We start from the raw sequence: 15,567 nt of genomic DNA, 5'->3' as shown, positions 1-15,567 counted from the left end.
AGTATGTAACGTCATTCACAACAGTGGAATTCATAGCCCAAAACATGGGTAAATGATATCCTCTTATTTGCATTACATGGTTGATGAAAAGTAAACGTGGCCACGAATCATCTGTCTTTGTGATAGATGGCTTGATCAATATTTTATAATGATTGACTTTTCATGATGGAAGATGCAATGGTTACCATGATAAAATATGATCATATTGGGAGAATAGATATTATCCTAAAGAGATTAAGGATATCCTATGAGGGTAACATACTTGTGACAAGGTCATTGGACAAGCACTGAGTAGTTGCTTTTGTAATGGTATGTCGTTAGGGAGAGCTCAATCATGAAACTATAGTGGAATGATTTCGTGATTAAATGAGTTTATAATAATAGGTGAAAAGTTGAAACTTAATTGTAAATCATTTGAGCCTCAACTACATATGTCTAATAGGTCCCTCCACTACCTAATTGAAACCAAAAATGAATTGAGTGTTAGAATAGAAATGAAAAGAATGAATGGGAAAAGAGAAATGGGAAACATTGAGGAATGATTTTGGTTTTCTCCGAAATGGAATTATTTGGAAATGAATGTAGGTTTTCAAAAATGGAAATAGAAATGAAAATGGAAATGATCCATTTGCAATCCTATATGGATTACTTAAAAAATGATTGAAAGAACTAGTATTTTTTGGACTATTTTGAAGCACAAAAATAAAAATAAATCATTCGGTCATAGTGAACATGTTGAGTTGTGAAATATTGAACATATTTTTTTAGAAATTTTACCAGAGAAAAATCATCAAAATTTTACTGGGGGTAAAATAGGGATGAGAAATTTTTTATATATATAAATATTAAAGTTTATCTTAGTAAATAAAAAAACTGAATCAGGTTGGATCACATTACAGAGTACTGGGTCAAAAAGGCCCATGAAGTACTCATAATTGGACTCGAAGTGAGAGAGGCCAAAAAACCCCTTATGGACATGAAGGGGATGGCAACCCTAATAGGAATACGATGCTGTGTCGTCCACCCTAGTCCTATTCTAAGTAGGATGTTGTTTTTCTATTTGAAATAAACTGCTACAACTCAACAAGGGTTTTACCTTCTCTTCCTATAAATAGATGACACCGGTAGAGTTATTAACACAACTTTGAGAAATTGTTATTCTACCAAAAAAATAGAGAGAATTTATTCTCAACTATTACATATATTTTTCGAAATAACAATTCCACCGGTTTCTATTAGGAATAGAGAATTTTTGTTTTCACCCCAAAAGGAGATAAAACTTTTTTTAGTTTTGTGTTTGATTCAATTGGTTCGAGCCCAAACTTGAAGCAATTCATGATACAAGGATAGCAAACAAGATCGTTTGGTTGAAATTCAGGAACAATGAAAGTCTACTAAGCCGAAAACACAGGTATGAATTCAGTTAAGGTTTATTGCTATAAATATCACAAACTGAGAACTTCTTTTTGTACCATTCCAAAATCTCTTGCAGCTATCTCTGACATTTACTTTTCTTGTTTCTGCAATGCTCACAATTCAAAATGTATAAATCTCTCGCAGGACCCCTAGTACTACCCATTGACACTAATCGTTGTAGGTCTCAAGCTCTTTATGACCTGACATTCAATAGAGTTGGTTTCAACGGTCCTCAAGACTCTCTAGTTCGCTTTGGCAGAGGTTGTGAATTAGAAGTCCCAACTCTTTTTCCAAAAAGCTCGAAAAGGCTAAATTTTTTTGTCTAGGCCCATGTCCTACTCAACCATCTTCACTCATTCAATTAGACCGGCAAATTCTTTAAGCTTATGTGAAAGTAACTAAACCTAAAACTCATCTCGTAAGCCCTAAAGGAGTGGCTTGTAACTTTTTTTCCTCATTCAGCATTAACTTGGGGGCATTCTTATTTAGCAGCAGAAATTCTCCCTCATAATCAACAACTAACATATAACCCTGCTTCAACATCATAAATTATTGCTTTCTTTCTTCAAGATACAATTCATTGATGTAATTCTTCTGAAACTCGGACTGGAAGAATGCCCAAGTAACCTGATCAATCAACACATGCCAGGTGATTATCAACCACCACAGATATGCCTCTTTTTTTAGAAGAGATACTATGCACATAACACATTCGAGCGGTGAACATTGTAATTATTGTAGGACCCGATCGATTGATTCTAGCAAACTTTTGGCTGAAGAGGGATCAACACCTTTCAACCCCTTAAATTCAGTTGCTCCATATTTTTGCAATTATTTTATCGAGGTTCGTTGGGCTACCACTACTAGTGCATCCTACGGAGAAGCATCTGCTACTCTTTGAAGTACTTTTGTTAATGTGCGGAATAGGTTCTCATCACCTTGACCCTCTCGACGAGGTTTGTCAGCTCTATCTTGTTGAGCGCCAGTGTGATTAGCATTGTGTGGCTCAATCTCCACCCAATTGTCACCCTCGACAGAGTGAATGTTGTTGTTAATTTCATCATTAATAGCATTTCTCGATTCTCTAAACACTTTTAGCTATAAAACAGAAGAATTCATAATCAACATCCAAATCTTGACTCAGACTTGACTTGACCTTGGCATGTACCACTAGACTCATTTGTGAGCACGATTTAGTTTTAAAATTGGCTAAAATTGTATCTCTGATACCACTAAATGAAACACGACATACCCAACCCAATCGTTAGGTCCGAGCTATGGGATGCCACAATCATTATCGGAGCAACTACGATCAGTTTCAATTCAATTTAACAATTAGTAAATATTATTATGTTCAAAACATCGTTCCTTTCTGTTATAAAATCACATACAAGACTTATACAAGTTTACAAATTCTTTTTAGATAACTCGAGGTCAAATAAGGACCAAATTGTAAAATTTTCAAACTATTGGGTTGATGTCGCGACTTCAGGGGTTCCAGGTCGTGATGTAACTCACTGACTTGTCCTAATCGCGAGTTGAAAGCTTGATGTCGTGATGTCATTCACTGTTTCCAAAAGGTCCAAATGGTACCAAATAATCACAACCTGAATCAATTGAATATATGTCTCATTTCAACCATTTCAACTATTATACCTAATTCATACACACTAAGCCAATCATATATGTAATTCAAGTTTACATCACTATTTAAACTTTTGATTTAGTACTAAAAGCTTCAAGAACCATCAATGGTAACATTTCAAAACTTTAACAGTTTCACGATATAGTACCCCATGCTAGCTAAATCAAGATCTTAGGACCTCAAAAACATAAAATTTACGAAAAATGGGCCTCGAATGTACTTACATGCAAGGGTCGAAAGCTTAGAAATGTTCAAAAATGGCTTCCGTATCATTTTTTTCTCATTTTCAAACGGTGGAAGGAAAAATGGTTGAAGATGACACCATTTTCATGTTTTAGTATATTATTATTACTAAATTTTATCTTAATTAACAACATATATTTTATTAAATTACACAGTAACCTGTCACCCCATATAAATTTGGGCTAATTGCCACATAAATCCTTAAACAATCACTAATTAAGCTTTTTAACTAATAAAAATCAATAGCAGTTGACTTTTACCACTTTTACAATTTAGTCCTTATACGATAATTAGTCACTAATTCGGCATGTCTATCCAAAATTCAATTCACCTATACAATAACTCCATAAATATTTAATAAAAATATTACGAGCTTGGTTTACAGAAACAAGGTCTTAATACCTGATTTTCTAACACCACTAACTTTAGGGTCAAAACATTTGTATCGTAATTAATTTGTCAATTAAGAAATTCGTCAAAGTAAAATTTAATATAATACCATAATTAACTCATAAATATTAATCAATAATATTTACTCAATCATTAGAGAACAGGGTTTCAAAACCACCATTTCTAATACACTTGAAAAACCGGCTATTACAATCCCCTTTTTGGGCCTTAATGCTTTGCTTCATACTTTTTGGAGTCCTTCGTTGGAACTTATGGAAAAGAATAAACCTAATTTTGTTTGAACGTGCTGGTCAAGATTCCAATAGTTTCGTTTCATGGAGAATTAGCTAGACAAAAAATTTAGTGGATAAAAGGGGCTCAAGAACGACCTATGCATAGCATGGGAGGAAAGGCTTCAATCTAGTCCTCACTTATTTCTAAGTGGGTTAAACTCAATACGGATTGTGTTGTGTCTGCAAGTAGTTTTAGATCCACGACTTCTAGATTGATAAGGAACGAGTTGGGTAAATGGGAAATTGGCTATAGCAGATTCACTAGTGTACATTCATGAAGTGGAACTTTATGCTATTTTGGATGGACTATAGATTGCTTGGGATAAAGGGTATTGGCAAATAATGATGGAATGTGATACCTTCAAATTGTTAACTCCCTAATTCATCAAGATGATGATACAATTAGTTTCAACTTGTTTGTAATAGTTGAGAACTTATGCAAAATGATCTAAATGAGGGAAATTTGGTAGTTGATCTTCTGGCTAAACTAGCGTTAAGAGACAAACAAGGGTTACAAATTCTTCTTGACCTTTCTACTGCAATCTTAGAGGTGTTGCATGATGATGCTTCAATCTTGCATAGAAATATAGCTGTTTAAAGCTTTGCTTTTGTATCATATTGGTTGCTAGCCTCTTTTTTCCACCAAATGAAAAAAAGTCTCATGGTCAAAGTTGTTCAAAGCTTATGTCAAATTTGTGTGGTCCACAGTTCATCTCACCAAAATGATCACATCCAATTGGACATTATTATTTTCAATATTAAATATCTCATTCAAACAATATTTCTAATATTTAATTCTTGAGAAATGATCAAATGCCTTTACGTGGCAAAATTATCATTTTACACCTTTTAATCACTTTGCACAATTTTTCACAAAAATAGGCACTTATCATATTGAAATATTGTAATTCACATATAACCTTTAATAAAAATTCATGGATGGTGAAACCTACACTTTTACCCATTTCTCGACAAAAACAAGAAATTTATAATTCAGTCATTGTTCTTTACAATATTTCTAATTTGGTCTCAAAAGCGATTTAATCATACATATTTCAACTCATTCTTATCTCAATGGATCAATACTAACTCACATTTCACATTTTGGTCAAATTTTCACTTTAGTCCTTAAACTTTTTAGAGTTTGTAATTTAGTCTTTTTTGTCACATTTCCACGTCCGCATTACATTTCCTTTAGTTCCATCTCCAATATCAATTATTCCTTTCACAAAATTCTTTATCTAGCTCATTTTCTAATTTCTCACAAATTCATTGTATCCAATCTTGGAATAGTGTCACATATCTTATAATTTTTTTTTTTTGGGTATTATAGTCCTCTTATGTTTGGAAACATGTTCTCCAACTATAAACCCCAGATTAATAAAAAGAAAACAAAAAAAAGAGTAGGATGAAAGAAGAAAAGAAACTTACTAGATCAAACAAAAGCAACCTAAGCTCTTAATCACTACAGAACAGAGAAGGAAGAAGAAATAGAAAATGAAACCAAGTATGAAGTGAGTAGGAAAACACAACGTTCTTAAAATTTATAAGCCTAAAAGATAACGTACAAAACTTTGAAGGTGTTCTTAAAATTTACTAACCTCCCTTCTGGACTCTTCCGTCGTTTCGAAGGTCACTTTATAACATCTCCACAACTGGGAGAGAGAGGACAATTATTATATTACCTCTGCACGTCATCCTTGAGCATCATCTCATTAGACGCACCTTCACCACAAGCGCCTAAAGCTTGCTATCATGATGGAACAACCATCGCTTGTTAAGCCCTCTCAAATCAATACAAGAGATATATACACAAGGAACTCTCTTCCCCCAACATTTATTGTTAACCAAATTTTAAATTTACTTATTATTTTTGAAAATCTTAATCCAAATATCAAAACGAATTGATGAAGTGGATTACCGAGTTTGAAATAATAACAAACAAGTTGATATTATTTATCTCACAACCACGTTTCTTATGAGCTAATTTAAGCATGTGAAGTAAGGATATTATAGTCTTCAAATAAAAATTAATTTAGAATTGAAGACAAAGTCAACTTAAACCCTTCAGAAAAATATGAGATTTACCGAAACTTTCGATAACTATAGTCTTTCCTTTTCATTGAAAAAAAATGGTTCAAATCATAGTTCTCCTTCATAAATGTTTTAAGTGTTAAAGAGTGACAGTCGGGGCAACTCCTCTTTCGCTTATCTTTTTCCACCACGTGGAAATATTAAAAAACAGCTTTGGTAATAAATAAAAGGAAAGGCTCTTATGATTTTTTTTCTCTATAAATTTGGTTACTTTTATTCACATCTGATTATTTCATACATTCCTATAAATATAACGAACTTCACCTTCTATATTTCCTCTATCCATTCCTCCATTTCTTTTTTAAAATTAAAAAAAAAACCACAAATTTATTTAGTAAAAAACATAATAAATCTTATAAACAAACCTATAATCATTTGCCTCAGAAGATAAATTTGTTACTAGTGGCTCTCAAAAGAAGATTATGAACCCAACGCAATTTCATGATCAACATCGTCATGCAAAGAAAGAGAGCACGTCCAACATCGGGAATGGTGGCATTTGTCCCCCACCCTTGAAAGTTAGCAAAGACTCTCATTTGATCAAGAAATCATCATCCTCTTCGTCGTCGTCGTCGGCAGCCTCCTCCCTTGGCGTCAGCGGCACCGTGAAGCCGCAACAGCAGCGTCACCCTGTCATTATCTACACACACTCTCCCAAAGTCATCCACACACACCCTAAAGATTTCATGGCGTTGGTGCAGAAACTCACAGGGCTTTCACGCAATGAAGATGGTCATCAAAATCATAATAATCATGCGCCTCATCAACCCAAAGCGGAGACTGGTGCCGCTTCCGTAGAGGAAGACAGCAAGAGGATCAACAATGATGACAACGAATCATCATCAGTAATAACAGATGAAAACTGTGAAGGGCAAGTAAATTCTTGTTTTGTCCCACCTTTGTTTGATCCACCAGCAGCTCCATTTCTAAATATTCCAGTTTTTACGCCAAATTCTACGGATTTTCTTTGCGTCAATCATCAGCCTTTCTATAATTACACTGATTCATTGTTTTTCACACCAAACATGAGAAGCTCTATTTCATCATCTTCAGGGTTGGAGGGGATGAATGAATTTCGTGATTACTAAAGTTTAAATATTGGCATCTTTTTTTCCTTGATTAACTATTTTATTAAAAAATGTTTGGGTAGTTATCAATTTTTTGGTTTTATGATGCAAATAAGGTCCTGATTTGTTCATGGAGCTGCATTTTTGTTTTGTTTTTCTGAGTTTTTTTTCTTAGAGGAATAAACTTTTTACATGTATATGAGATTTAATGTTTATTTGTAGTTCTTTGATTTTTTTTTTATGTTCTCACTCTTATTAGAGTTGCTGACAATTAATATATAGTTTTTAAATGCTTTCATTTTTTATATATGGGATTTTTTTTTTCTTTCTATGGAGTTGTTTATATAAGTCTCTATTTATTGAGATTATATTTACTGGTTTTCTTTTGTCAGAACATCATTCTCTGATTATTGATGGAAATTAGACATCCATTTTTGTTACTAAATCATGAATTATGAAATGAAGTAATAATATAAAATCTTTTATTTCAAAATTCTCACTTAAATTTTGAATGGGAAGAGTTATCCAAAATTCAAAAAGAAAAGATAGAAATTAAAATTAGAGTATAATTAAAATCATTTTGAATAATAGATTTGTGTTATTAGGTATTTGTTTCTTCTCAAATTTAAATATTCTTAAATTCAAAACTTTAAAATTTGACATTTTGTTTGCTTAACTTTTGAAAATATTAAATTCAAATTGTGAAGTTTAAAATTAAAAGAATTGTTTATTAATCTTTTCAGTAGTTCCAATTTAAATTATTTTAATAGTATTCTCCAATTTTGAGATGTAGATGTGGATACATGTAAATCATTATATTTACATAGGAAAACAGTTATGTACAGTAAAAACTAATCACTTTCTCTTCTTAGCATCCTTTTCTTTCTGTTTTTGAGTTTCAAGTACCACCGGAGCTGCTGGGATGCTGAACCACCATTCTCTGAGTCTCCTCATCCATCTTTCCGGACTTGCCTTCCTAAGAGGCGAATACCTCGTAAATGTCTCCCAAAACACCACCAGAAGCATGAACTTACTAGGCACCAACGCTAGAATTAATGCCATAAACACCAGCAGAGCTGCAAATCTATCGCTTGCCTGGTTAAGTTTAACACCATGGCCACAAAATCAGCTTAAAGACAAGGAACTGACAGATCCGACAATAATGAAAAACTCAAGAGTAGCACCTGTGGGAAAATGGAGAGCAGCAAGGCACGAAACTTGAGAAGAACAATGTTTCCATCCTGGACAAGCTGTTCAGCTTGAGATATTGCGTTCTGAACAGCTAAAAGCTGTTCCATTGTGTTCATAGAAGGAGGTGCCATTACCTTGAGTTCAACCAAAGGCCTGCCTTGGTTGCAAAATCTCGTAACAACCATAAAGATCGCAATAAGGACTAGAGTCAATGCCAAGGTATAACCCAGCCATCCCCTGAAATGGACAAGGAATTCCTATGAGAAGGAAACCTACAGAGATATCAAGATCACTATGAAGCCAACTCAAAGAGTGTTTAGCTAAAATGTGCTCGATTTTTGATCAACCATGCATCCTTTATACAACACTAGAACTATTTTCTTCAGCTAAGCTGAGTACCTAAGCTGACAAGGAGGGATTGAAACATTTACAAAACTTCACTTCCAGGTATCAGTGGAAGTCCTCCAGCTTAACTCCAGATTATTATCACAAGTGCAGATGGATAAGACCATACATTGATGATTTTAAAACCTCGACATGGTTTCAACTAGAAAAGAATATACCTTATATGCACCAACAAATTTAGAGATTTAAGAACTTAACAGCCTATACTTTCCAAAATGATATCATTATCAGTTGTAATAACTTGGTTTAGTTGCTAACATTATACAACCAAACAGTATTTCATGTGATATATCAAGCTTGCCAAAAATTTAATAACGAAGAAAAATTCAATTGTCTTACCTGAAAATAATGAACGTGGAAATCAAAGAGAATAGCAAAGACTTTAGAGGATCATCCCAATATACCAGCGACAGAAGCCACTTCCCAACTTCCATCACTGGAAGAAGCAACTCCTGCAAGTTGAAAAATACCAAAAAAAAAAAAAAATTACAATGAGATGATAGTACAAGTCCTGCAAGTTAAGACAACAATCAAGAGAAAGAACAGAAAATCAGAGCCAGAAGTATGCCTCATAGGAGTGACTATCAAAAACACGATTCAAATTAATCACTCCGTTAACAAACACTGAATGATATATTTTCATGGAATCACTACAGAAACAAATGGTTGCATGCAGTATTCAGCCATTTACTTTGTCCGCCAACCACATTTAATTCGATAACCAAGATTTAACATTCAACCTCACTATTTAAATAAAATTATTTTCAGTTGAATGATGAAATGGACTGAAAATTTTGAAACTCTAAAGCGATTAGTTGGATCATCTTCAATACCTTCATAACAGCTAAATTGGTGTCAATACCATCTGCTTTAACCCCATTTACTGTTTCTTGAGCTAGCACCACTTTTTATAGTTTTCTCTAGATTCTTTAACTGCTCTCTCCAATGAACTCATTTCGCCCACAGCCAGTTCACCCACAAGTAGTCCAGCCTCACTAGGGTTATTTGAACTTGAACCAAACATAACACCTAAGTTCAAAACCGTGGTCAAGGCTGAGATTGAGTACATGCCACCACTAGCCACAATATTGTTACCCCAGTCTAGTCCCCTTGAACTTGACATGTTTGCAAGAGTCTCCAATATTAAATCTCCCCCAGGTAATTTATCACAGAGGTTAAACATGAGAAGAGACTCAAAGCAAACTGTACTTGAGGAACTAATTTCCTGGATGGCTTGCACACGCAAAATTCCAAGAATAGCTTTAGAAAGTGCATCATCCTTTTCAATTCCAGTAATATGGAACTTATTTATAAATCTATGAACATATAAAATTTCCCGGATTACTGCTAGCCAGTAATCACGCCGAGTGTGCCCTTTAAGTTCAGGAAACTCTATAATAGCTGGTTCTGATCTACAAGTGAAAATCAATACACAATCAGTAGACAAATTATATTATCAGATAAGCTTTAAATTAAAATTAAAGCATGAAACACAAAATCATGATTGATTCAACACCAAAATATCACAAAATTCATTAGGACAGTTACACGAAAAATATGAAATAAATATGCATCATGCCTTACAAGGAAATTGATTTGTACAAGACTGCCTTGTCAAAAAGTCGAGTACCCCATGGTCCAGTCAACTCAGGTTTAACAGTTTGTTTTAGATCATCTGATAAATCATATCTTTTGGGTTTGTCATAAGATACAACTCGAAGGGCTTCAAAGTACAACGCATGATCAGTCAGTATTAATCGACCTGAAGACATGCAAGAATGATCTCAGAACAGGGTAAATATTTCACGATATGGTAATCAACAAGCAAAGCTGTTTACAAAAACAATGACAGTGAATGAAAGAAGAAATGTAAGGAAAAAGTGTGGTTGCAGTAATGAATTTCACCAATCAATAAAGACATCATATACTAGCCTATTGAATAAAATGTTTGCTATCCCATTAACTTACCTGGCCATGTTGATATTCCGACATGTTCAAGAACCGGTTGAGTAGTGACTGTTCCATCCACCTCAAGTATCTTTTCTCCTCTAGTTGATCGAACGGCAGACAAAAGAGATGATTCGGATTGGCTCTTCATCTTTTTAATCACTCTATAGAGGTCAAATTTTAGAATATTACATTTACATATGCAGATATGAAGACGCTGCCATAAATTACTAGGGCCCTTCATTTGCTATGAAACTTCAGATGAACTTAAAACTAAATGCTCAAACAACAAGGTGTAATTAGCATTGGATTAGATAGTAAATTTTACTAAGCTTCTGACAAGAACTTTCAATATTATATGATTCATTATGTTAATGGTGTTATGTCACATACATTGTATTTTTATAGTTAAATAATTAGCAAGATTAGAGGCCAAGTAATTCATAGGATTATTTGTTTCAATTTTTAATGTCAGGAACTCAGGATTACTTGTGAGGGAGGAACACTAATGTTTTATCCACAATATTAATTTCAGGTTTGCCATCAAATGGTTAGGATGGTAAAGGCATCATAAGAAGTATTATCAAGGATTATACAACCCACCAAAGCTTATGAGTTTCAATTATGATGTGGTGAAGTACAACCAAAATGCCATGACTATTTAGTAAAAATCAATAAGAAAGAGATTAACCAGATAATTTACAGAGAAAGGACATGGCATACCATCTAGACTTTTAGAAATGAAATCAAATTATATTCACATCTAGCAAAATAAACTCTTTTAACCACGAATGAAGTCTTGTGCATTTTAAACATGAAATTCAACCCAAGGTCATCTCCTTTATCAAGAATAATTCTCCTTTTCTCACAGCTAACTTCACAGATACATCATCATTTGATAAGGATTTTTAAACGGTTTTATCTCAAATCTGTTAAATACTAGGTTTGTTCTGGACTTATACTAAAGTTGGTCCCTCCACCCACTGCCAAAGAGTGTTACTATTGATGATTTAACATCAAAACCTACATTCTATTAAGTCATTGTTCTTGCCTATCCCCATGTGAGGTTGACAAACCCTGGTGAGGTTGTCCACATGTAAGTCCAGTGAGTTACACATGACGGGGAGTGTTCACTGGTGTTATCCTACATCTGTTAAAGATCAGGTTTCTTGTAGTCTTATAATCAAGTTGAACCCCTCTATCTATTGCCAATTGGTTTTACCTGGGATGCTTTAACAAGGATAAAGAATTGCCACTTTCTATCTGTGATTCTGATTTACCCTTACTTGATTGACCATCTTCTATGATATATCCACAAAATTTCTCCATAAAAATATTGGGCTGAGACTCAAATACAGGTCTTTCCTTCAGAGTTCCCAACAAAAGCCTCAATCCAAATGATAGATTTGGCATTAATGTGAACCAGACTTAGTTTTACACCCATCAAGTTCACATCAGCCTTTTTGGTTATCTATGTTACAGATGCACCATAAAACAATTTAAAAATCACACAGAATGGTATGTGCATGGTGTTGGCCACCGAGCTTTGGGGCATCTTGGATGGTTTGAATTTATTCTAGAATGAGGTTATGGAAGCGTTTTAATTCAAAACGATAGTCTTGAAGCGGTGAATGTCATTCAAGAGGAATCATTGGGGGGTTCCACTTCAGCTCTTGTAAGGAGAATTCGTCAGCTCTTGGATACTGTTAGGCTTTGGCAAATTCAACATATCTCTCGTGATAAAAATAAAATTGCTGATGGTCTTGTTCGGATGGTTCGTGACAGGACATCAGGCTTAGAGTATTTGAAGATCCCCTCTTATAGGAGTTAGTTTAATTTTTTATTGTGTACTTTGTTATTCACCAAAAAAAAAAAATCACAGAATGGAATATGAAATAATCAATAGCCAGTAGGTACTGGAAATGCCAGATGCACACCTAAAACCACCATGTTCAAGGAAAAGTAACACATTTTAAGTTTACATTGACAAACAGAACACTGCAGGTTCAGCTCCTTGGTTATTCACTTCATGCATAAATGTTTACAGTAAGATCATATCAGAATTATCTCCCACCACACCTTACATGGTGCATAGATACATGGTAGAATTTTGAAACTCCACGACAAGAGAGAAAAGCGTAGGGAGGCGGTTGAAACTTTGATAAATCTGCAACTCCCTTTCTCACAAAATTTTCAGCAATAAGATCATTTGCAGTCATACTTGAAGTGGTACTGAACAAACCATTTTCAATTCCAATTAAGGCGGTCCCAAGGTCCTGCTATAAACTGTTTACTTCTTTAAATAGACTATCAGTTCAAGGCTTTTGGTCTTCTAATGATTGATTGTATTTTACAAGCCATTAATCTTGTTTTGAGAATTTATCTTAGGATCGCTCTGGTTTGGCTATATAGCCTATATGGTTATTAGTTGCTATCTAAACTTTCAAGGATAAGAGAAAAGCAAAGCACAATTTTGTTTTAGCCTTTGACCAGTAAAGTTTGCATCAGATATATGTACGTGGATCAAAACAAAAACAAGAGAGGCATGATAGTGTATAGGAAATTGACATGGCAAGGGCCCATACCTCTCCAGTCCGTTTAGGTACTTCTCATAGAGAGAGAAATGAAGCCGACCACCTGTTGAGATGGTGAGAACCTCAAAAAGATTTTCACAAATAATCACATTGGCAATGATTGGAACTGCAGGAGCTATTCGAGAGAAAGCCTCTATCCCGATGGACAGATCATCATCTAACTGCATGCAAGACAAAATGATGACATTAAGTTTTAGCATCATTTACTTTTATTGGACAATTAATGGCCCAAAAAATAACCCATATTCCATGTACATAAGAATAGTTTGAATGTGCAAAATACAAGAAAAGACGTTTTAATTACAGAAGATATATGAGCATGGTATTTTCACAAAATATATGTAGCATGCATTCACAGATTAAAAAACAAGAGAAGCCAGCAAGCATGCAGCTGGATTGTTTTTGCAAGATGATTGGACCCATCCCCGTGGAGGCGCACAAACATAACCACAAACACACCCTAAAAATAGAAATACATAAAATATGAAACTTACATTAATTAGAGATTGACTGGCGGCTGCTGGGGCTTCCCAGGCCACCATCATGTCAAATGTAAGGCGTCGAAACTTTTTATCGGCCAGATGACCCATTCCTTGAGTAGACAGAGCAAGAGCCCTGAAGCAGCAGTATTCCAAGAAGTTCCTCGCATACCGTGACTTATGCTTTATAGAATCAGATGCCTCAGTGTTAAAGCTTTCTTGAAGCTCACTTGAAGAGGTTTCAAGTATTCTGCATTGTTAAAACTTTGTTAAGGAGACTATATAGCAGTCAAAAGGCAATTTGCATTATCCTTATTTGCATCTAGGTATTAGAAGTATATGAAAACCTAATCTAGCAACAACTTCCAATTAAGATACAAGTTGCAAAAATAAAAAAATAAAAAATTATCTGCATATAAGCAGCAAGACCAAAGTAGCAGCAGAAGCAACCTACCTTGAGCACCTGCGCACAACTATATTTGCAGCGGGAGAGAGCTCAGGTATCCAATTGTTTCCAGCAGATGGAGAACTCTCCAGCTCCTCAAATTCCTCAGAAAAGGAGCTTCGCCTGCTAAGTAACCAATTTAATGATCCTTCTCTTACCAAAGCCTCAAGCATACGTCTTGTTCTGCTTGCCAACGCCATTTCTAAATTTCTCCCTTAACTCATACCGACTGCAGTGCAATCCACACACAAGCTTAAATATCAGGACTTCACCAACAAGAGTTACTTTTAGCAATCTTTAAATGCGTCCAACTGGCAATAGCAAAATGTAAAAACAAGCCTAGTAACAATTTTCTCCACCAACTTTAAATGGCAACCAAAATCACAAAAGAATCAAATTTACTCAGACGATTATAGACATCTGCTAACAACTGCAGATTTTATCAGGAAAACCATACAAAATTTCCAACTTTTTTCAAAATCAAAGTGTTGAGCTCCATTAACCACCGAATCCCAACCACTTAAACTAACTATAGAAATAGGAAAAGAAAAAGAAAACGCTAACCTCAAAATGTGAACTTTCAAATCCTTCTAAAACCCTAAATTTGAGAAGAAAGAAATATCTGTTTATTCCTGCAACATATCAAGAAACCCAGTCTCAGATTATCTTCGTTGAACAACTTCCCACAAATCCATTTCTGCCAATAGCAAGATTCACAAGATGGCCTCAAGAAACAAGAGCTCCAAATCAACTTATTTTTGAAGAAAAATCATTATTCCTTAATGGCTCCTAAAGAAAAGAAGGAAGAAAAGAAAAGAGACAGAAAGGCGAGAATTGTGAAATACAGTAACCGGAACAACTGGTAAGGAACTTTTAATTGCCTAACAGGGAAGCTTTCTAATCCGGGCTAAATCCTTGTGTCTAATTTAGCTGTTAAGTTGTTACGTTTAATATGTTATGTTTTCTAGATTAGGCTAAGTTTATATATATATATATATACTGAAAATGAGTTTTAGAAAATGATTTATGAAAAATGATTTATTTTTTTGAAAAAGTTAATATTTTTTAGTATTTGGATGAATTTTTATAAAATATTTCGGGTGTTTGGTAGATTTCTTAAAAATATTTTATAAAAGTTATTTTTAATTAAACAAACATACATTTAAGATTTTATTTTTTTATTATTTAATTGAATTTATTTTTATTTATAATTTTATATTTTATATTATTTTTACATATATTAAAAATATTCTGTTAAATTCAGATTCATTGCAACGTCATTTTTTTAATTACATGACTACTAAGTGAGTATTTTTTATTTAAAAATGTGACATCAATAAAATTGATAAAAAAAATTA

The 15,567-nt window shown here is 34.0% G+C and overlaps 1 protein-coding gene, 1 long non-coding RNA gene and 1 other non-coding gene across 3 annotated transcripts; 1 reads left to right on the top strand and 2 right to left on the bottom strand.

Annotated features, from left to right (window-relative positions):
- Nucleotides 1-2,770: 2,770 nt before the first annotated feature.
- LOC121204512 (uncharacterized) lies at nt 2,771-5,920 on the bottom strand. Its single transcript, XR_005899457.1, has 2 exons — nt 5,589-5,920; nt 2,771-3,023 (listed from the first exon to the last, which is right to left on the bottom strand). It is a non-coding gene; the product is annotated as an uncharacterized lncRNA (long non-coding RNA).
- A 294-nt stretch (nt 5,921-6,214) lies between these two features.
- LOC107953169 (VQ motif-containing protein 20) lies at nt 6,215-7,453 on the top strand. Its single transcript, XM_016888411.2, has one exon. The coding sequence runs from the start codon at nt 6,504-6,506 to the stop codon at nt 7,167-7,169; it is 666 nt and encodes a 221-aa protein (XP_016743900.1). The 5' UTR covers nt 6,215-6,503; the 3' UTR covers nt 7,170-7,453.
- Nucleotides 7,454-7,855: 402 nt separating this feature from the next.
- LOC107946460 (uncharacterized) lies at nt 7,856-15,168 on the bottom strand. The gene is made up of 10 exons (XR_005899454.1): nt 14,774-15,168; nt 14,219-14,438; nt 13,780-14,014; nt 13,277-13,446; nt 10,713-10,855; nt 10,329-10,506; nt 9,578-10,156; nt 9,084-9,196; nt 8,333-8,576; nt 7,856-8,243 (listed from the first exon to the last, which is right to left on the bottom strand). It is a non-coding gene; the product is annotated as an uncharacterized protein (transcript).
- Nucleotides 15,169-15,567: the final 399 nt, after the last annotated feature.

This window comes from Gossypium hirsutum, chromosome A08 (assembly GCF_007990345.1).
Source record: "Gossypium hirsutum isolate 1008001.06 chromosome A08, Gossypium_hirsutum_v2.1, whole genome shotgun sequence".
NCBI lineage: Eukaryota > Viridiplantae > Streptophyta > Magnoliopsida > Malvales > Malvaceae > Gossypium > Gossypium hirsutum.
Note: the sequence above shows the minus strand (reverse complement) of the source record. Positions and strands in the feature narration are given on the sequence as shown.